The sequence below is a fragment of the Anoplolepis gracilipes genome, chromosome 2 (assembly GCF_047496725.1).
Source record: "Anoplolepis gracilipes chromosome 2, ASM4749672v1, whole genome shotgun sequence".
In the NCBI taxonomy this organism is placed as follows: Eukaryota; Metazoa; Arthropoda; class Insecta; order Hymenoptera; family Formicidae; genus Anoplolepis; species Anoplolepis gracilipes.
This window is the reverse complement of record NC_132971.1, coordinates 11,559,542-11,577,969: the sequence shown is the minus strand read 5'-3', so window position 1 is coordinate 11,577,969 and position 18,428 is coordinate 11,559,542. Positions and strand designations below refer to the sequence as shown.

Sequence of the window (18,428 nt, the reverse complement as noted above, 5' to 3'; positions counted from 1 at the left end):
TTTTTCGCGAAATGGTAGCGTATTTCGAGGAAAAATGGAAAATTTTTATTATAGTATAACTTTAAAATGAACACAGTTTCAATGTCGCAAAACATGAATGCATTGACATTTCGAAACACGTTTTAATATATTAACGGTCATCATTTTATTACACGCATCAATCGGCAAATGTATTTAATTTATGAATGCTTATAGGAAATTGATTAAATTTTTGACAAAAAGAAAGGACATACAAAACAAGTTTTTAAATTCTAGTTAATTTCATCAATATTAAAGTATATTAATTTATAATACATTGATCAAAATTAATTAACATGTTTTTAAATTAATAATTGCTATTGTAATACTTTGAAAAATTTGACTGAAACCTTTGACCAATTAACGCAAAGCATATTGTATTTCCACTGTTATCGGTACCAGTTACAAAGTCAATCTCCCAAAATATCGGAAATATCGATGAAAAGAGTAGTAATTAAACGCAACTGTAATCGCACATTCTTTCTCGCGACGAGAAATCGAGTAAAATGGCAAGTTTCGTGGTTGTTACGTAACAGAATTAGTTATCGAAGTTGTATCAGCTGTATATGCGCAATATATAAACAACGATTGTTCGTTCCTTTTTGCGACATCGAAACGTCAGCGTAATTGTGCTTAAATTTGCATTCCTCTGACTGATTTAAATCAATATATTCACAGCAGGATGCTCTATTGGCAGATTCATTTATTAAATAAAATTTATATTCGACAATTATTGCACAAGCGAGAAAATAAAATAAATTTTATTCTGCATATATATTTTTTATTTTTTATTTCTATTTATATCTTCCCCGTTTTTTTTTCGATTATTAATTTTATATTTTATTACTACATCCCTCAATAAATTTATAAACAATTTTCAATTTACTTCGTCTACTTTTCACAATTTCCAACAGATTAAAATATATATACATATACATATATAGTTGGCAAACAGAACTGTCTTTAACGGAATGATAATATTTCTCCTTAGTTTTGAAAACTCGAATTAGTTTATTTTTACTTCCAGCAACAATATATAACGTGATATGTACGATTGATGGAGGCACTTAACCGAGCTGTTCTAATTCGATGCACCGGTTTACGACGGCAAAGAGCATCCAACCTTATCGCACATTAAAGTAATTAGAGATTAATGCAATTAGCCATTGATAGCGGACGCAAAGCGGCGCACCTTGCTTCGTCATGAGAAACGTAAAAGCGAAGTGTTCAGCAAACAAACGATATAGTTTCTGCTCAATGGAGAGTTTTTAAGAGCATGATAAGGATTACGTTGCAAAAAAATATAATTGCCATGCACTCTTGCCGTTATCTTGCAGTTTTGTCTACTTCTTTTTCGCATGATTCTGCATATATAATTTAAACAAATAATTTTTATATGACTTGTAAGAGAAATTAATGTGGTATAATATAAAAATGCTCTCTCTTATAAAATTAACAATTAAAAAAATATATTTATATAGATGAAATTGAAATGATTAGATTGAAACTATCATTTTTAAAAAGTTTTCTTGTTAGTAGAGATTAAAATGCTTAATGCATCAAAATCTGTCTCCACTATACATTCTCTATATCTTTTTTAAATAGTATGTAATAAGAAAACATTACAGTTTTATAGAAATATATAAATTAAATTAAAAAATATTAAATTATAGTGTTCACAGAAAATATAAATAAATATATTTATTTACATTTTCTATAAACACTACACTTTATATTTCTTAAGTATAAACTGGTACTTTTGTTTACTATATTCTCTAAAAAAGTATAGATATATTCACATTTTCACCCATTATATGAAGCTTAAAAATCTAAAAACACTACGGTCAGAAAATATAAATTCTTTATCACATAATGAAAGAAGATGACGTATATGATTATCGTATACATAGTCAAGTTTAGAGTTAAACAAGAAAGAGATACATATTTCAAGATATATCTATAAAATCAGCATTTATTGATGACTAGGTATATATATCTCGATCTCGAGGCAAAAAGAGGCGAGAGGAAGGCCGATTAAGGCCAATGTAATATTTCGAAGATGTCGCAAGTCATTACCGATCTTAGCCGTATGCTTCGAGGCCTGATATCCACTGGGGACGCGGTGACGATTAATGCCCGCGGGGGTTATTCTGTTAAGTCGAAATAAGCTTTCGGTATCGCTTATATACCGTAGCCGTTCTAATTATTTTGCTCGCTCGCTCGCGACTAACCCGATAACACCGTTCAACACTCGACTCGGAGGTGACGTGCCTACCTACCTGCCTGCCAGTTTCCGATACTAATGTCGTGTTAATTTATAATCGTGCTGTAAATTTCTGTCCAGACTCGTGTCAATGACGCGTGACCTTTGCCCCACATTTGCCTGACGTTGCTTTGGCTTACCACATTCGTGTTGCTTGAATGATACCGTGAAATACGGATTCAATTTTAGAATTGCCTTTCGGGATCTATTAAGTTGAGTCTTGCAATCTTTCTTTTTTTTTCTTGACTTTTTATATTTTCAAATAGATTTGAAACGTGTTGCGCGCTCGACTAATCCCATAAAAATATTTATTACAAGATATATGCCGAGTTATTCGATTAAGTTATTATATAGTTATTCAATTAAGAAAAAACACCCGTTTAACATACTATTTAATTACAAATCCGAATTGTACATGAAAATTTTATTATCCAATAATAGAGAAAATATTTTAATTAATATTCAGGAAGTAAAGAGAGAGAAAAAAATGAAGGAAAAAAAAAGACTGATAATGATAATAAGACAAAAAAGTAATCATTGCATAAGAAAGAAAAATAATTATTATTACAAAAGAATACGAAGAATTTTTTAACAAATAACAAGTTATGCATCGATTCGCGACCCGAGGAATGATAATATGTAAATCTGTCACAATATTTTAGAGTGTAATACCTCTAATAACAGAAATATCATTGACATTTAATATAACTTTCTGCAGGATAAGAAATAGAATCTCATCAGACGTATCCAGATTACTCCATCTCTCGTACCCTAAGGTACAATAAAACTCTCTCCCTCTCTCTCTCTCTCTCTTCCTCTTTCTGACATCTTTTCTATTTTCTATGCAATTTGTTGATAGTTTGTCTAGAATTAAAACGTCGTCTCTTTGTAGAGCAAAATAGTTATTTGAGAACAAGAATAGTAAAGCTCCGACAGATAATCATGTTTTGTGCTGGTTTATCCTCAATATTCAAGTAGCAAATGTAACTATGATTTTAGCTGGTTGCCACATTATCGTACGCCGCGAGGACAATCTTCAGAAAAGAGGTCCTCTTTTGCGCAATTTTTGTAAAAAAAGCAACGGCGGATATTGAAATCTTTGGCGGAAATCAAGAAAAGCGGTGAAGCAGACTCTCGCACAAAAGACCTCGGCATAATTCGTTTTACAATTATCGATTTCTAAGTGAGATCGAGTCTCTTTTACAGATATCGCATATACTAAATCTTACCATCTACTCCAATTTTTGCAAGTAATTTCTATTAATATTTACAATTTTGATATTTTATATATTTTATAATATTATCTATAATCTATTTTTTATAACATTGATATTTTTAATAATATTTGATGTTTTTTTAATATTTGATATTTTATAATATATTTATTTATATTTTTATATATGTATCCTTATATTTGTGTATGGTTTCGACATTCTTTAATATATAACACTACACAATTTTTGTTTTAGTATATAAAATATCATTATATTAGAATAATTCAAGTCTCTTTTTTATATTACCTGTCTTTTGATAAAAGCAAGAGTAAAATTAAAATTGATTTGGCAGAGCGAGGTCTGGCAAATGTTTCGAAAAACGCGAAGAAAATGTAACCGACGATGAAACACGATTCTTTTATTTGCCTGATGGTTTTCTCAATTATATTATCAGGTCATTATTCTGCTTGGTGCTCTTCTGAAGAGCACAGTCGACACAAATCACTCGACATTAATAAGTAATCGCATTTAGCGGTACGAAAGGGCCGCTGATCAGTGGTGATGCGGGCGCTCGCGTTAATTAGGTGACACTTTTTGCTCGATTGTAGCTTTCCCTCAATTAACGCTAATCGATCGGTGGCGATACAAAATGCAATTTGCACGAGTTCAATTGTTCGCGCAATAAAAGTTATTAAAAATTTATTTTAATCGTGTTATTTTTTTCATCAAAAAAATTTAACTAAATATTAAATTAAATTAAATTAAGTAAATGTTAAATAAAAACGAAATATAATCACGATATGTATGTATTATATTACATTTATTGTTATTATATTTTCTCTTAAAAATTTCTTAAATAATATTTTAGTATGTAAAATTGACGTAAGATCGTAGCGATTCGTAAATCAAATACGAAGGGAAAGCGCCTTAGATCAGGAAGTAATTTGCTATCGGCGTTCTGAGCGTTTCCGAGCATCCCAGATGTGGAGGAAATGGATTAGCGCTGGAATGATGGGACCTAGCAATTACGAAAGTATATCCGTTATTTCAATCGAGTTACTTGCGAGTTGGCAACGACGTCTAATTACTATGTTGCAATATAATAACAATTAAAGCTGCATGTTAAGAGAGAGCGCAGTTAATAGCTGCTTTGTGGATAATCGTCTCATTACGTGATAACTTATACGATGAAAATTCTTCTGATCGTTGTAAGCAACATTAAAAATTATTAATGCAAAATTAGTAATAAAAATTTTTTATTTGAAAAAAAAAGAGACTGTCAAGAGATCTAAAAATCGTTGGAATTACGTATTTAAAAGATATATATAGTACTAAGGAGGGAAAGAAAGAAAGAATATTGTTGGAATACTTAAACTCTCAAGGATGCAAAAAAGAAGAAGAGAGAGAAAGAGAGAGCTTTTAGCGATCCACAATAAACCGCGGATTAAATTTTCCTAAGGGAGGGAAAAATGCAAATTGCTCTCGGAATATTCGCTGCTGCAAATATACATCTTTCGGAATGGCCCGCTCTCTTCGTATATTTTGCCCGCGAAAATAGACATGCTATACATAGGTGGAAACTGGACAACTTTGTCCTCGGAAAATTTCGTAATCTTGACGACGTCACTCTTCAACACTATCGTTTTCCAAGATGTAATATTTCTTTTTTCTTTCATCTTTCACGCAGTATTTTTAACGTCAACTTTATATCTCAATTGTAAGGACATCGCGCGAGTTTACGACACCGGAACGTCGGTACGCAAAATGGTAAACCCTCCTATGCACCGTTTTACGACGCGCGCGCATCGGCAGTTATTTATGCACTCGTACGTGAGTCGCTTACGGAAATAAATCATCGCGCGGTGTCTCGCATACCTCCGTTAAGGAATTCACGCGGCGGCAGAATAAGAGACGGAAAACGAACTGCCTATTAAGTCGCAATTAACCTTCTGACCACTGAATAATTCGCGGCACACTTTAACATGCTAATGTGTTGCTTTCCTTGACTTCGGAGAGTAAAAATCTACCGATCGAGAGATCGTCGTTGTCGTTTCACGATGGAAATCTTGCAAATTTAATGCAAATTTTCACAGTAATATTTTTCATATTTTTCATATTTCTCATTATTAAAATAAAGCGAATTTTTATTAATTTTTTTCATATTTATATTTATTTTTAGTAATAGAGAAAAAAAACGAATATTTTCATAACTTTGTTTCTTCATAAAAATTTTACTTCAAAAAAAAAATGTATTTCAACTTCATGTATTCAGTCAATAGAATATTTCGTGACTCACCCGAGTAACACACTCTCCCCTTCTTCTCTTTTCGATATATATTCCATACTGATGCTCGCTTTCAATACATTATGCATGTTTTCTTCTTACTCACAGAATAAATATATAATGAGAGTTATTAAAATTTCGATGGTTCACATTGTTCGTGGTTTAAGACAATTTATCATGGCGCGTGATAAGAGATACATACGAGAGTAGCGTTTAATAAAGAGAAAAAAATCTCGTTTACTTCATGTGAACACACATCGTGCTCGCAAAACATCGGGGACTTGCGTGAAGCTCCAATATTTCAATACGTTATCTGCAAAAAGTCAGGCCGAAACCGACGCGATCGATAACACGGGCTACTCTCGAAAGTGTGTATATCCGTATATACAATGTGTATACATATATTATATATATATATATATATAAAAAATATATATACAATGTAATATATATATATATATATATATATATATATATATACAACACGTCCGATGGTTGCAAACGTTTTTAGCGACCGTTCTAGAGCTCTACACCTATCGCGTTGCAACACGTTATTATTGGCAATCGAACTACGCATGCATTCGCAATCCTAATCCGATTTTGTGTGCTGCATAATAAACCGCAGCTGCCTCGTCGCTCACGCGACTCCCTGGCCGACCATTTTTTCGATAGTATCCAGGCTCGCATAAACGATGCACGATACAATGAAAATCGGCATATTCGCGACAAGAGCTTCGAAATTTCTGATACATGCTTCGCAACGAGTACGCGAAATATTCTACAAACTGTATATAATAAATTCATTTTTACTTAAGAATTTTTTAGTAGAAATTCAATAGAGAACTTTTTAGAAATCATTTGGTATATAGGTATTATAGATTTTTATACATTTTTTATTGGACAAAGTTTAAAGTTGATGTTTTAAGAGAATTTTTAAGTTATAAACGATTAAATAAATGAAAAGTCTTTTTCATTTAAAAATTTTGATAAACTCTATTTTAACCACTTGTAACTCAAAAATAACTTCTCACAATTTTTATTAAGAAAAAACAGATGGTTCGTTAGATTTCTCTTTCTTCCTCTCTTTCTCTTTGGAAAACACATTTCATATATTTCATTTATAAAAACATTTAGCGAAATAAAAAAAATGTGGAAATAATAATACTAGAAGGAAATATAAAAATGTAAAATGTCATTTCCATGTACAAAAAAACATTAAATAAAACAGGAAGCTACGAAAAGCGCAGAGAAATATGGAAAAAGTCTTCGATATTCATATATCGCATTTCGATATACATTGGATAGAAAGGAGATAAGTCAATTGTAAATATATCCGTGGAGGATTAACATAACATCTACGAAAAATTGTAACTTCTGCACATATACTGTTTTTCATTTTCTGGATAGTACCTTAATATTTTTTGTCACTGACCTCGTTTGCAGGAAGGCAGAAGGGAAGTCAACTATAGCGATTTTCTCACAGAATTAGATGTGAAAGGAAAGTTTATCCCAGTTACTACTCCATTGCCCCAGGCATGCGAAATGAATAGAAAAGAGATGGTGAGATAGATCAGAAGATCAGATATGAAAACGAAGAAATGAAACTTGCGTGTCTGCGGACTATTGGCTAACTTAAATCCGGCTTGTCTAGAACAATTCGTGCAATTAAGTTCGCGCAATGCCGCGAGCATCTCTTATAATTGAGGATCCAGGCAAAAACATGGTAAACCCATTTTCTCGGAGAAATAAATTCTTTATCGCTTAAATTCATATTTATATCTCGTATTTATAGTGTCATAATATAAATGTGATTTACAGATCTGTATCACAATTTTAAATGTATTATCTCCATATTAAAATCTTGATTATTTAGCCCTTTATTGAAACAAAAGAACGAAATAATTAATAATATTTGGAAACAATCTTAAAAATAGAGCATTACTGTCATATTGTTTTCACTTATTTAATAATATTGAATAAAATGTTTTTAATAAAATATTAAAATATAAAATATAAAAAAATAAAATATAAAAATATTATACATGATTTTTTACTTTTCTTCAATATATTTGAAAACCATCTGCTTGAATTCTGCAATGAGGCAAATGGATCGGTATCGGCAGACATAAATATGTATGCAAGTGAATGAAGTACTTCGACGACCACGTCATAATCCCGTTTCGGGCTAAACGTAATTGTAGTTTACAACGTTGAGATTTGCACGGTAAACGCAAGTTTGCGACCATTTAATTATAGGTCTATTACTAATTAATCACTTCTATGTAATTACGCAATCGACCATTATGTTGTAATACCTAGCAATTAGAAGACGCTTTGATACATAAGACATAATAATTCTCGAATCCATTATAGCTTACGTGCACGATAATGTCTTCGAATATCAATTATATTATAATTATATACATATTTGCCGGTTCAATATGTCACTGGATTATTATTCCAATTAAGCCGTAATCGAAAAAATTATGATATATCGCACAGTAATATATCACAATTATATATCTACCATATCGTCGTGAATAATTCAGTCTGTCGTTAAATCGTAAGTATTCGCTTGCGGCGGCGAATAAATCCTTATTCATCGGCCTCCCTCCCTTCCGTCTCCGGATATTTTCTCGTTTGCGTGCTCGAGAATGTATCACGCGTTTCTCGCTTGAAATCGCATTCCTCTCACTTAAGTTAGCTTAATAGCTATATCGTCAAAATACGGTATATATAATTAGGAAAAAATATCCCGCAAGGGATTTTACGATACACAAGCGATTTGAAATATTTGTATGTGATTTAAGAAAATATATACATTATTCTAATAAACTATGCCGCGAAGATCGTTGATTTTCGAATAGAAAAAAAAGAAATAAATCTGACTCTATGATATTCTAATTGACTTTCTGATTATGTAAGTGTGTTGAGTCTATAAAGCGTCCGATCAACCGCGCTTCCTTTAGATGATAGACACTAAATGAGCAGCTAAGAATAACTTGCACTAACTGTGTAGCTGGCTGCAATGACAAAGTCTAAATCGTTCGATACACTCTCTCGTTATATTTTATTTAGACAAAGTACTTTCTAAAAAAAACTTGATTTTATTATCACTCAAATAAAGGTAAAAACTTTTCAACATTTCATAAGAATAAAAGTCTCACATTTAAAACATGATAGTTATATATATTTTTAAAATTCTACATTTAAAAATAACTTGTTATTTTTCTCATCAAAATACTATATCCTGTAATAACAGATAGCTATTAATTTTCCTTTAATTTTCACTAACAATTTTTTTATAAATATATTTAAATAAAAAATTCCTTCAAAATTCTTTTTCTTAAGTGTTTATTTAGGTGTGATTTACATCTGCGTTAGTAAATTCTCAGTGATTCATATCGCTATCAGTGGGAAGTGGAAGTTTAGATAAATCCCCGTCCTAATGAAACTTTATACTTCATACTTGTACTTTCCGCATGTGATATTTAAACCATCGTAAAATTTCTAAATTACGATAAATACAAATGTTCCCCGGACACATCCCAGAAATATGCGACTCTTTAACGTCACTTTGTTGCCCGACACGTGAAAAAACGACGAAAAAACCCACCACCGGCGTGTTTGATTGCGATTGGTCAAAATTATCAGTGGCCTTTCGGTCAACTTGGCTAATAAATAAAAGGAAAGAAAAAGAGAGAGAAAGAGAAACGTGACGTCAGTTGGCGGAAGTCAATTGGCGCATCGCAGACACGAGAGTTGACTCTACGCGAGCGGCCCTCCTCGTCTTCTCCTTCGCCACGATATTAAGTTTAGCTACTTCGGCCTGACGCGGGCAGTATGTCAAGATCACTCGATCCGCTGTTGACATCGACCTCTCTCTATCTCCGTGTTCATCTCGTTTATTCTCTCGTTTCGCTGAGTGAAAGAGAGAAAGAGAGATTAGGTGCACTCCAAGTGTCATTCGCAAAGTGCTGGCAAATTCACGTGTAGGAGGAGCTGGATCCAGAAATCGAAGAGAGAAGAGAGGGTTACTTCGAGTGTCGCTTCGAGAGTTGCACGGTAGGCTGATATAGGCTGTCTCGCTACCTGTTTCGCTTTCATCTTTCAAAGTGATAGATCGATCTTTTGAAGGATGTTGGGAGTAGTTCGCGAATAGAGTGAGGAAAGGTAGGTGTTTGAGATTTTCAAAGAATCAAAGAGAACTTTCTTTTTTGAAAGAATAAGATTCGCGTAGTAAGTGTTATTATAGCGAATAAAAAGAATTATACGTTACTTTTCGCGCGACAGATTCTGAGATTGATACTGCTACATGTGTGCATACTTGCTCAACTTTGAATGATATATAAAATCCTTGGAATTAATTTCATAATGTATTTTTCGATCTATTTTAAAAAAACAACTGTCTTTTAAAAAATAATTTATGTATATAAATGTTTCAAGTAAATGTTGTTAATTTGATAAAAGCTACCCACATATTTAAAAAAATGTACCCCATTTAATTAAAAAAATAAGGGATATCTTCTTTTTGTCTCCCTAAAAGTCCCCCCAAAAAATTTTCCTACGCGCCAAGTAATCAGCTCCCATTTAATGTAAAAAAAAATTCAAGTCCATATCTTCAATAGTTTCCGAGAAAATAGCCTGTCACAGGTTATTTGGTCCACCCTGTGTGTATATATATATATATATATATATATATATATATATATATATATATATACAGGGTGGGCCAAATAACCTGTGACAAGCTATTTTCTCAATTGAAAATTGAGGTAAAAGTGGTAAAAAGCAAATTTTTGATTCGGAGAAATCTTTAATATATATTGAAGATTTTATATCGCATGAAAATTAAAGATTTCTCCGAATCAAAAATTTGCTGTTTACTGCTTTTACCTCAATTTTCAATTTAACTTCTATTTTAATAATTGAAGAGTCAGAGCAACCTTCCTCTTTTGTTATTTATTTATAGCTTTCATTTTGAATCGCAAATTTCTACCGAATTAGAATTTAGGTAGTTATTTTTTATATATGTGTATATATAAATCTTCTTTAATACTCTTTTAATATTATTGAAAACCTAAAACTCTCTCTTTCTCTCTCTCTCCTTCTCTTTCTCTACTTTTTAATCATTTCAAACTTATTGCAATTTTTGATTAAATAATTAATATTTAAAATTTAAAGTACACAAAATATGTACTATTGATAAAAAAGATTTATAGAGAAAACACGTTGAAATTATTCGATTAAAAAAATTTAATAATTATTTGATTTATTTAATAATAATTACTTTAATAATTATTTTAACAGTAACTAAAAATATTGATACTATTGATATTGATGCTATAATGTACTTTTTTCCTCTCTTAATAGATTTCTCTTTCTCTCTCTGTCCCTTTTCCCCTCTCTCTCTTTCTCTCTTTGTATATATATGTATATTTTTTCAGTTCTTAGTGTTTTTTAATTCCTTCGTTTTAATAGCTATGTTATTATTTCTTTTTTCCCTTACGAACAGAATATGAAGCCTGTAAAACATAATTATTATTATTAAAAGTATAATTTTGTTTTTATTAGCTAAATTTTTCTACAATTTTCCAAAAAAATTTACAATATTAAATTTATTGATTTTTTAAATCAGATAAACGATTAAAGATTTTTTTCTCTAATATTAAAACAAAACGACTAAAAGTAATATAATATATTAAAATATATTAAACAGAATGACTAAAGATTTTTTTTTCTCTAATATTAAAAATTTTAATATTAAGTAAAAATGCATTGCAAATCATGGATCATAATTTTATGATAATACAGAATGTACATAATTAAAATTTGAAAAATGATAAATTAGTTGGAATCTGAATAAAGTTTTGTGCAGTTCCACGGCTCTCTAAAATCCTCTTTTCGATGTAGAAACTTCTAATAATAAGTAAAATGCATTGGATTATTATTTTTATTGCTTATTTGAAAAACGAACTTTAATCTCTCATAAATTAAATCTATGAAAATTCTTTAGAAGTCATAAAAAATGCTGGAGAGATCAAAAATAAGAGTAAAATTTTCTTTCGGATTAAGAAATTTAGAATTGTACTAACGCAAGCCAAGTAAGTCAGTCAGTGTACTCGACTGAGATGGAATAACGAGGAAACCCTTCGTTTGATTGCAGGAGGATGCAGCCACGGGTGACAGTGGCTCTGGCCACGGTTTGGTTCACAGTGGCGGGTCTGGTAGGAGGTACAGTCACCCTCCGCCTCTCCAACGATCAATACTCCCCCGCGTCCCCGTATCAGTACGTTGAGCTTCGAGACCAGGCTAGAGACTGGAGGGCTCACGAACCGGCCGAGGATCAACCGCTCGACCTTTGGATCGGCTCGCGAAGGTCGATTCCTGCAGAGGGTATGTCAGACTTTATAGTATTATATCCCGCTGAGCGGAATAAACCACTATATCTCGTTTCGCTGTTAATTCAAGGAATGGCAAATACGAGATTGCCATTCTGAGAATATTTCAAAAGAAGCTTAAAACTATTTATTTCTTTTCCTTCTCTTCTGTGGGATTAAATATGCTGAAAAAGTGTGTACAATAACGTTATTTTTAAATATTATTATTTTATTTTATCAAAATATTTCATTTGCTTATACATATTTCTTGCCTCGTTATTTTGAGGACATATTGAAAGAAAAGTTTTTATTTTTTATGTAGTAATTTTATTTTATTAATATTTTCTGTTTCTTTTTTATATTCTTAAATATTTTTCTTGAAAATAATATTTCTTGGCAATTTTCACTCCATTAATATTTTAATTATTAAATATGTATATGCATGTCTTCCAATCAAGTCTGGTGTGTAGTAAACAATGCCAATAGAATATACTTCCAATATTTTATTACTTATATTTGGTGTTGCACTTGGCACTTTCGTCTACTTACTAAGCAGATATATAGTGCTCTAGTTTAACTAGTTTCAGTTACGTCAGCGATTTAATTCTGTCGAGCTGCCGTCTAATACAGACGAAATATACGCGTCGCGCCGAAGCTTGACGAGCGAAGCTCGACCTAACCGGTAGAAATCCGTTCGCTCCTCCTCCCCTTGGCTTTCCTGATTAATTAAGATCTCCTTAGTCGTTATATTCGTGCAATTTCAATATCAAGCAAATACCATTTACAAATGTTAAAAGTTCGAATTTTCAACATACATTTAATTCTAAATAATTTTATTATTTTAGTTTTATTTCGTGTTAAATATAAGATAATAAAACTCGATATGCATTTTCTGCTTGTATATTTTATAAAGCGGAAATATGTGTCGACAATATATATTTCTATTAATGTATACATTGTTAATATAGCCGTAATTCTAAAGAGAAATATAGCTTTTAAAATAAAAAAATATGTAGAAAAAAGAATAAAAGGATAGAATAATATTTGATAATATAAAATAAATATATTTAAAAATAACTAATGATCATTAAATTTTTTATATACCTTGTTAGTATGTGGAAAAGAGCATAATAACGATTATTTAGGAGCATAATGGAAAATTTATATCTTTCGAGTAATGTACACACGTGCATACATACAATTTTACCTTATAACGGCACGCAAGAATTTCAGAGCAATAAATTGGCGTCGAGCATCACTCACGTTGCTATAGCATACTACATTAGTTCTAACCAAGCATAAAATCGTTATTAAATATCTTTTGAAGAATCTCTCGTCCGTACATTAAAACGAAAATTAAATCTTTATTGAAATTTATGTGTTCATAAAAATAATTAGTCCTTTCAAGTATATACATATCCTAATTTGTGTCATAAATTTCATTCAAGTAGAAATTTTATTGATACACGTCGATATCATTTTGAACAGTTTTAAATCAGATGCGAAAATTACATAACTTTCTATACAATTATTTGCTTTATATATATTTTAGAAAGTTTTGCATCATAAAATATTATATTCGTAACGCTGAATATATTACATAGATGTTATTATTGATATATAAAAAATATATTCAATTTCGGAAAAATTTGACTTTTATATTTAATCAAAATTTCAAGGTATTTTCAATTTTCAATAATAATAATAATTTTATATAATGGCAATCGAAAAACATAATTTATGAATAAATATAGTATATATTTATAAATATATTAGTAACATAAATAATAATAATAAAAATTATGAATTTATATATGGAATTTATATATAATTTATATTATATGGAAAATCTTTTTGTCTAGGTATGTGCGTGTAAAATATTTTTATCCCAGATACGCCATAAATAATTAAAAGAACAAATCATTAATTATTGAAATACATATTTCATTTATTATATATATATATATATATATATATATATATATATATATAAATCATTAATTATTTAAATATATATACTTCATTAAAATTGAACGTTTATTATACTTATTCATTTTAAGCAATTACTTTTTTTTCAAAATATTGTATTTTATTCGAAATTCCCACAATTATATTTTTTAGAATTAAAAGCTCTACATCGCAATGACAAGTTTGCCGAGCAAGATTTTTCGCCTGAAAAACCTCTGAAGGACAATGTCTCATCAAAGCGAGTTTACTCCCTTTCAAGCTGGCAGAGGAGGTTGCCAAATATCGCTACCACGGAATTCGCGGCTGACAAAGTCGATTACGGCTACGAGATGCCGGAGACGCTTTCGCGTGAAGCGATGGTACCTCGTTCAGACCTCTTGGACGACCCCTTTGTGGCCGACGACACGTTCCAGGATCAAGGTCCGGGCTCGATGGAAATATACAAGCTGGACCTGTCCAAAGAGAAAGCTCTGCTCACCGCAACCACGCCCTCTACGAATTTACCGTTAAGAAACAAGAGCAAAGCTCTGAAGAAAACGAGCCACTTGAATTCTAAGACGAAAATGACGGAAATTAAGTCGATGACAATAGACCCGAAGGTTCATCACAGACAATCAAACTTTTTCGAGGAGCAACAGACCGAGACATCTTCGGTCAACAGAGACGCCTTCGGCGTCGGCGGTGTGCCGGAGCTACAGGTTGGATGCGAGGGTCTGGAAGCGTCGCCATCGTCCCACAAGGCGAAAAGATCGATAGATACGCCCGACAAGGAGAAGGGGATGGTACCGGCGTCCGTGCTGCTGGACGTGATGCCAATATCCCTCGATCTCGACTACAATCTGTCGTACGATGAAGAAAACTACGAAGAGATGGATGAGCTATTCAAGTTAAAGAAATTAGAGACCGCTACAAAGAAAAGCAAACCGAACAGGGGCGATATGGACGCCAGCCATCTGAATTCCGATCATCTGGACGAGTCTAGGCAACCGGAGAAGTTACCGGTTCGAGGGGATTTGGGCGAATCCATTCTACGAAAATCCCGCGGATTCGAAATCGATCGAGAAAAATCGGAAAAATTGACAGATCTTGAAATCAAAAAGGGAACTAAAGTAAAGCGAGAGCTCAGTTTATCGAACGATGCTATCGGGAATCGACGGTTACTCGTTGAGGCAAATACCAAAGGATTTGCGGACGGGAAGGGCGAACGAAAACGTGCAAGGCGGTCAGCCAATTGGGGCTTCGGTGAAAACGAAGGTGTCGTATCCAGCGACGAATTACAGACCGTGAATGAACGTCGCAGGCAGCACGATATGCGATATCATCAAGACGTATCCAGACGACGTGACCAGCATCGTGGAATAAATCCTGACGTCGATAGTATCAGACGAGAATACGAGAACCTGCTCGAACAGAAACGAAGAGAGGAGGAAGAAGAGAGACTACGACGAATGCAACAGGGTGGTCGAAAAACGTCGAATAGATGGGAGGAAGAAGAGAGAAGAAGAGACGAGATGCGAAAGGCGCAACATGATAAATATCGTTACAGGATGGATTATACCTCGACACCTCGCATGGACGATGAAGAGGTGCGACGACAGATGAAGGAGAGACAGAGACAGGAAATAGCGCGTAGTCGAACGCAGGAGATGATCAGACGACAAGAGGAAGAGCAAAAAAGATTTAGGGAAGAAGAGGAACAAAGACGGCGATTACACGAAGAAGAAGAAACAGGAAAAAGACCATATAACAAGAAATGGAAGGAAGAAAACGCAAGGAGATCGGAATCTGAAACGCCTATGAGCAACGAACAAAAAAGGCTTCATAATGAAGAGACAAGAAGAAGAGAAGAAGAACGACAAAGACAAGAAGCTTGGAGACGGGAACAGTACAGATCGCAGCAAGAAACGCAAAGAAAAAAGGAAGAAGAAGAAAGACGACGTCAAGAAAACCGCACGAGAAATTTTCCCCAAGACGACAGAAGACGATTAGAGGAACGTCGCAGAGAATGGTTGGAGAAGAAAAGACAACAGGAAGAAGACGAGAAAAGACGGCAGCAACCACCATCAAATCTAATGCGCGAGGGACATCGAATCAATCAACCGAACAATGTTAGACAGCACGATCGAGATGAAGAAAGACGCATGCGAGAACAAGATGAGAGACAACGGGAACAGAAGCTACGGGAATATATCGCGCGAAATCAACCTATCAATGTCACTCACGCTGATCGCAGATCGGATGAGGAAAGACGGCGCTATCGACCTGAAGAGAACAAAGATCCGCGGATGAGAAACGCGAGCAGGGATGACGAAGAATACCGTGCGAAAGAGCAACGTAGGAGACAGGAGGAAGAACGGAAACTGCAGGATTATATCAGAAGGAACCAGCCGGTAAACGTACCTTCGAGAAGTAATCAATCGAGCATAAGAAATCGTAACTGGCTCGAAGAACGAAGGCTGATCGAGGAAGCTAGGCGTCGCGATCCCGATAGATATCCCGATTCAGAAGCGAGAAGACATCACGGCCCATCGGCACCTACGTATAATATCGATTGGCGAGGTTCGCCGGAGGAAGTCAGGCAGAGGCAACAGGAAACGGAGAGAAGGTTGAAGGAGGAGAGACGGCAGAGACACGAGGCGGAAGAACGACGCAAGGAACTTGCCAGGCGACAGCGGGAGGAGGAGGAGAGGCGACTGCGAGAGGAACAGATACGAAAGGAAGTGGTTAGACGAGAGCAGGAGACCAGAAAGGCACAATCCAGAAGATACGAAGAGAATAGGAAACGACTAGAGGCGATAAAGTTGCAGGCCGAGAGGAGAAGACAGGAAATGTTGAAAGAACGAGACCGTTCTAGCAGCGAAGCTGCAAGAAGCAGACAGCCGGAAGCCACGAGACCGACCTATTCAGGATCCTTTAGACCAGCCTATCAGGACCCTCATCTTTTGGAGCATAGAAGACGGCAGGATAGTCAACCGATTCCGAGCAATTTGGTACGGGAAGAAGAAGCCAGGAGGGCGGCAGAACGTGAGAAGCAAAGGCTGGAGGCCGAGAGACGACGACAGGGTGATAGTAGGTACGTAAGGTTAGGTAAGAATCCTTTCGGTGTTTTGTAAAAACAAAGTTTCCGCCTGACGTATCGCTAGCGAACTTACTTGACCCTCGCCTATCAATGCTCATTTATTATCGTCCGTCTGTTTATTCGTTTTTATTTTATTTTTGTTTTTTTTTTTTACTGCTAGGGAGTAGTATTAGCGCGATGAAGTTGACAAAGTATCTTTGATACTTAAATCCATTTTAATTTATAAGATAAATGAATAAAGCGCGACAGAAATTGAAATAAAAAATTCTATTTGTAATTTTTTTCATATATGTATAACGCAAAAAAATATCTAAAGAATTAAAATACGTACGTAAGGATATATAATATATAAATTTATAAATAGAATTTTATCGTGGATGAAAAACCGTATAAAATATATCTTTATGTAAAAACAATGTAAATGATAAGGAACATCGAAAAAATATAAATTAATTAACGCGATTACATTTTCTTATACATTTCTTACTTAATTATATTAACATTACTGTATATAATTACGTTTTTTTTATTAATATTTGTCCTCAAGATAAAAAAATAATTAGACTAGCGTTAATTGAATTTAATAATTTGCTTGCGCAATCTGAGGTATTTCTTCAATCGCGTAAAATTCAAAATGGCAATAACCGCATGTCGAAATGTCGGTTTGCGCATGACTTTAATTAACACCTCGAGTGTATGATCGGGAACGGGAGAATTTACTCACTCGGACACTCGTTCGATGAACGCAAATTTTCACCTGCCGTAGAATGAGGGACCACAAACCAAAGGAGACCGACCAGTGGAGACGGCAGGAACTAGCCAGACTCAATTCCCTGCCGGTGAGCGCAAGGATAATTGTAGTCGATCCCAGTTCCTCGACATCCATCTCGCCGACGGTGCTATCGAGGGACGGCTTCAACAACGAGATCGATTTCACGGTAAGCCCTTCCCTCTCAAAGCACTTTACTTCGATCGCATGAACTCGATCCAACTGCCCACCGGGCAGCTTTGTTTACCGGCGAATCGGATCTCGTGGTCGTCGTCGATTGTCTCGCGCTACCAAACCGAAACGTGCTTCATTAAACCATACGGCAAGTTTCGGTAGATTCTGTGCTCCTTCGACAAGTCTCTTATCGTCCTGCTTTGATTCGTTTAATTGACCGAACCTTGAGCAATCATCGTCATTTCTCCCTTCGACATTTTCTTGTAATATTTTCATCGA

General features: G+C 33.9%; 2 protein-coding genes across 5 annotated transcripts in view; one reads left to right on the top strand and one right to left on the bottom strand.

Moving 5' to 3' along the window:
• The window catches only part of LOC140662969 (uncharacterized), a 99,247-nt gene that overhangs the window by 63,603 nt on the left and 17,216 nt on the right, over positions 1–18,428 (bottom strand). The gene's annotated exons all lie outside the window — the stretch shown is intronic.
• LOC140676019 (uncharacterized) overlaps positions 1–18,428 on the top strand; it is a 44,550-nt gene that overhangs the window by 23,990 nt on the left and 2,132 nt on the right. For 2 of the 4 annotated variants that reach the window (XM_072910619.1, XM_072910616.1), the window contains exons 2-4: positions 11,946–12,175; positions 14,281–17,200; positions 17,973–18,144. In XM_072910619.1, coding sequence (XP_072766720.1) covers positions 11,950–12,175; positions 14,281–17,200; positions 17,973–18,144 — 3,318 coding nt within the window. In that variant the 5' untranslated portion in view covers positions 11,946–11,949. Of the gene's footprint in view, positions 1–9,619; positions 9,953–11,945; positions 12,176–14,280; positions 17,201–17,972; positions 18,145–18,428 lie in introns of those variants that run through there. The other 2 variants (XM_072910617.1, XM_072910618.1) reach the window with 2 other exon arrangements.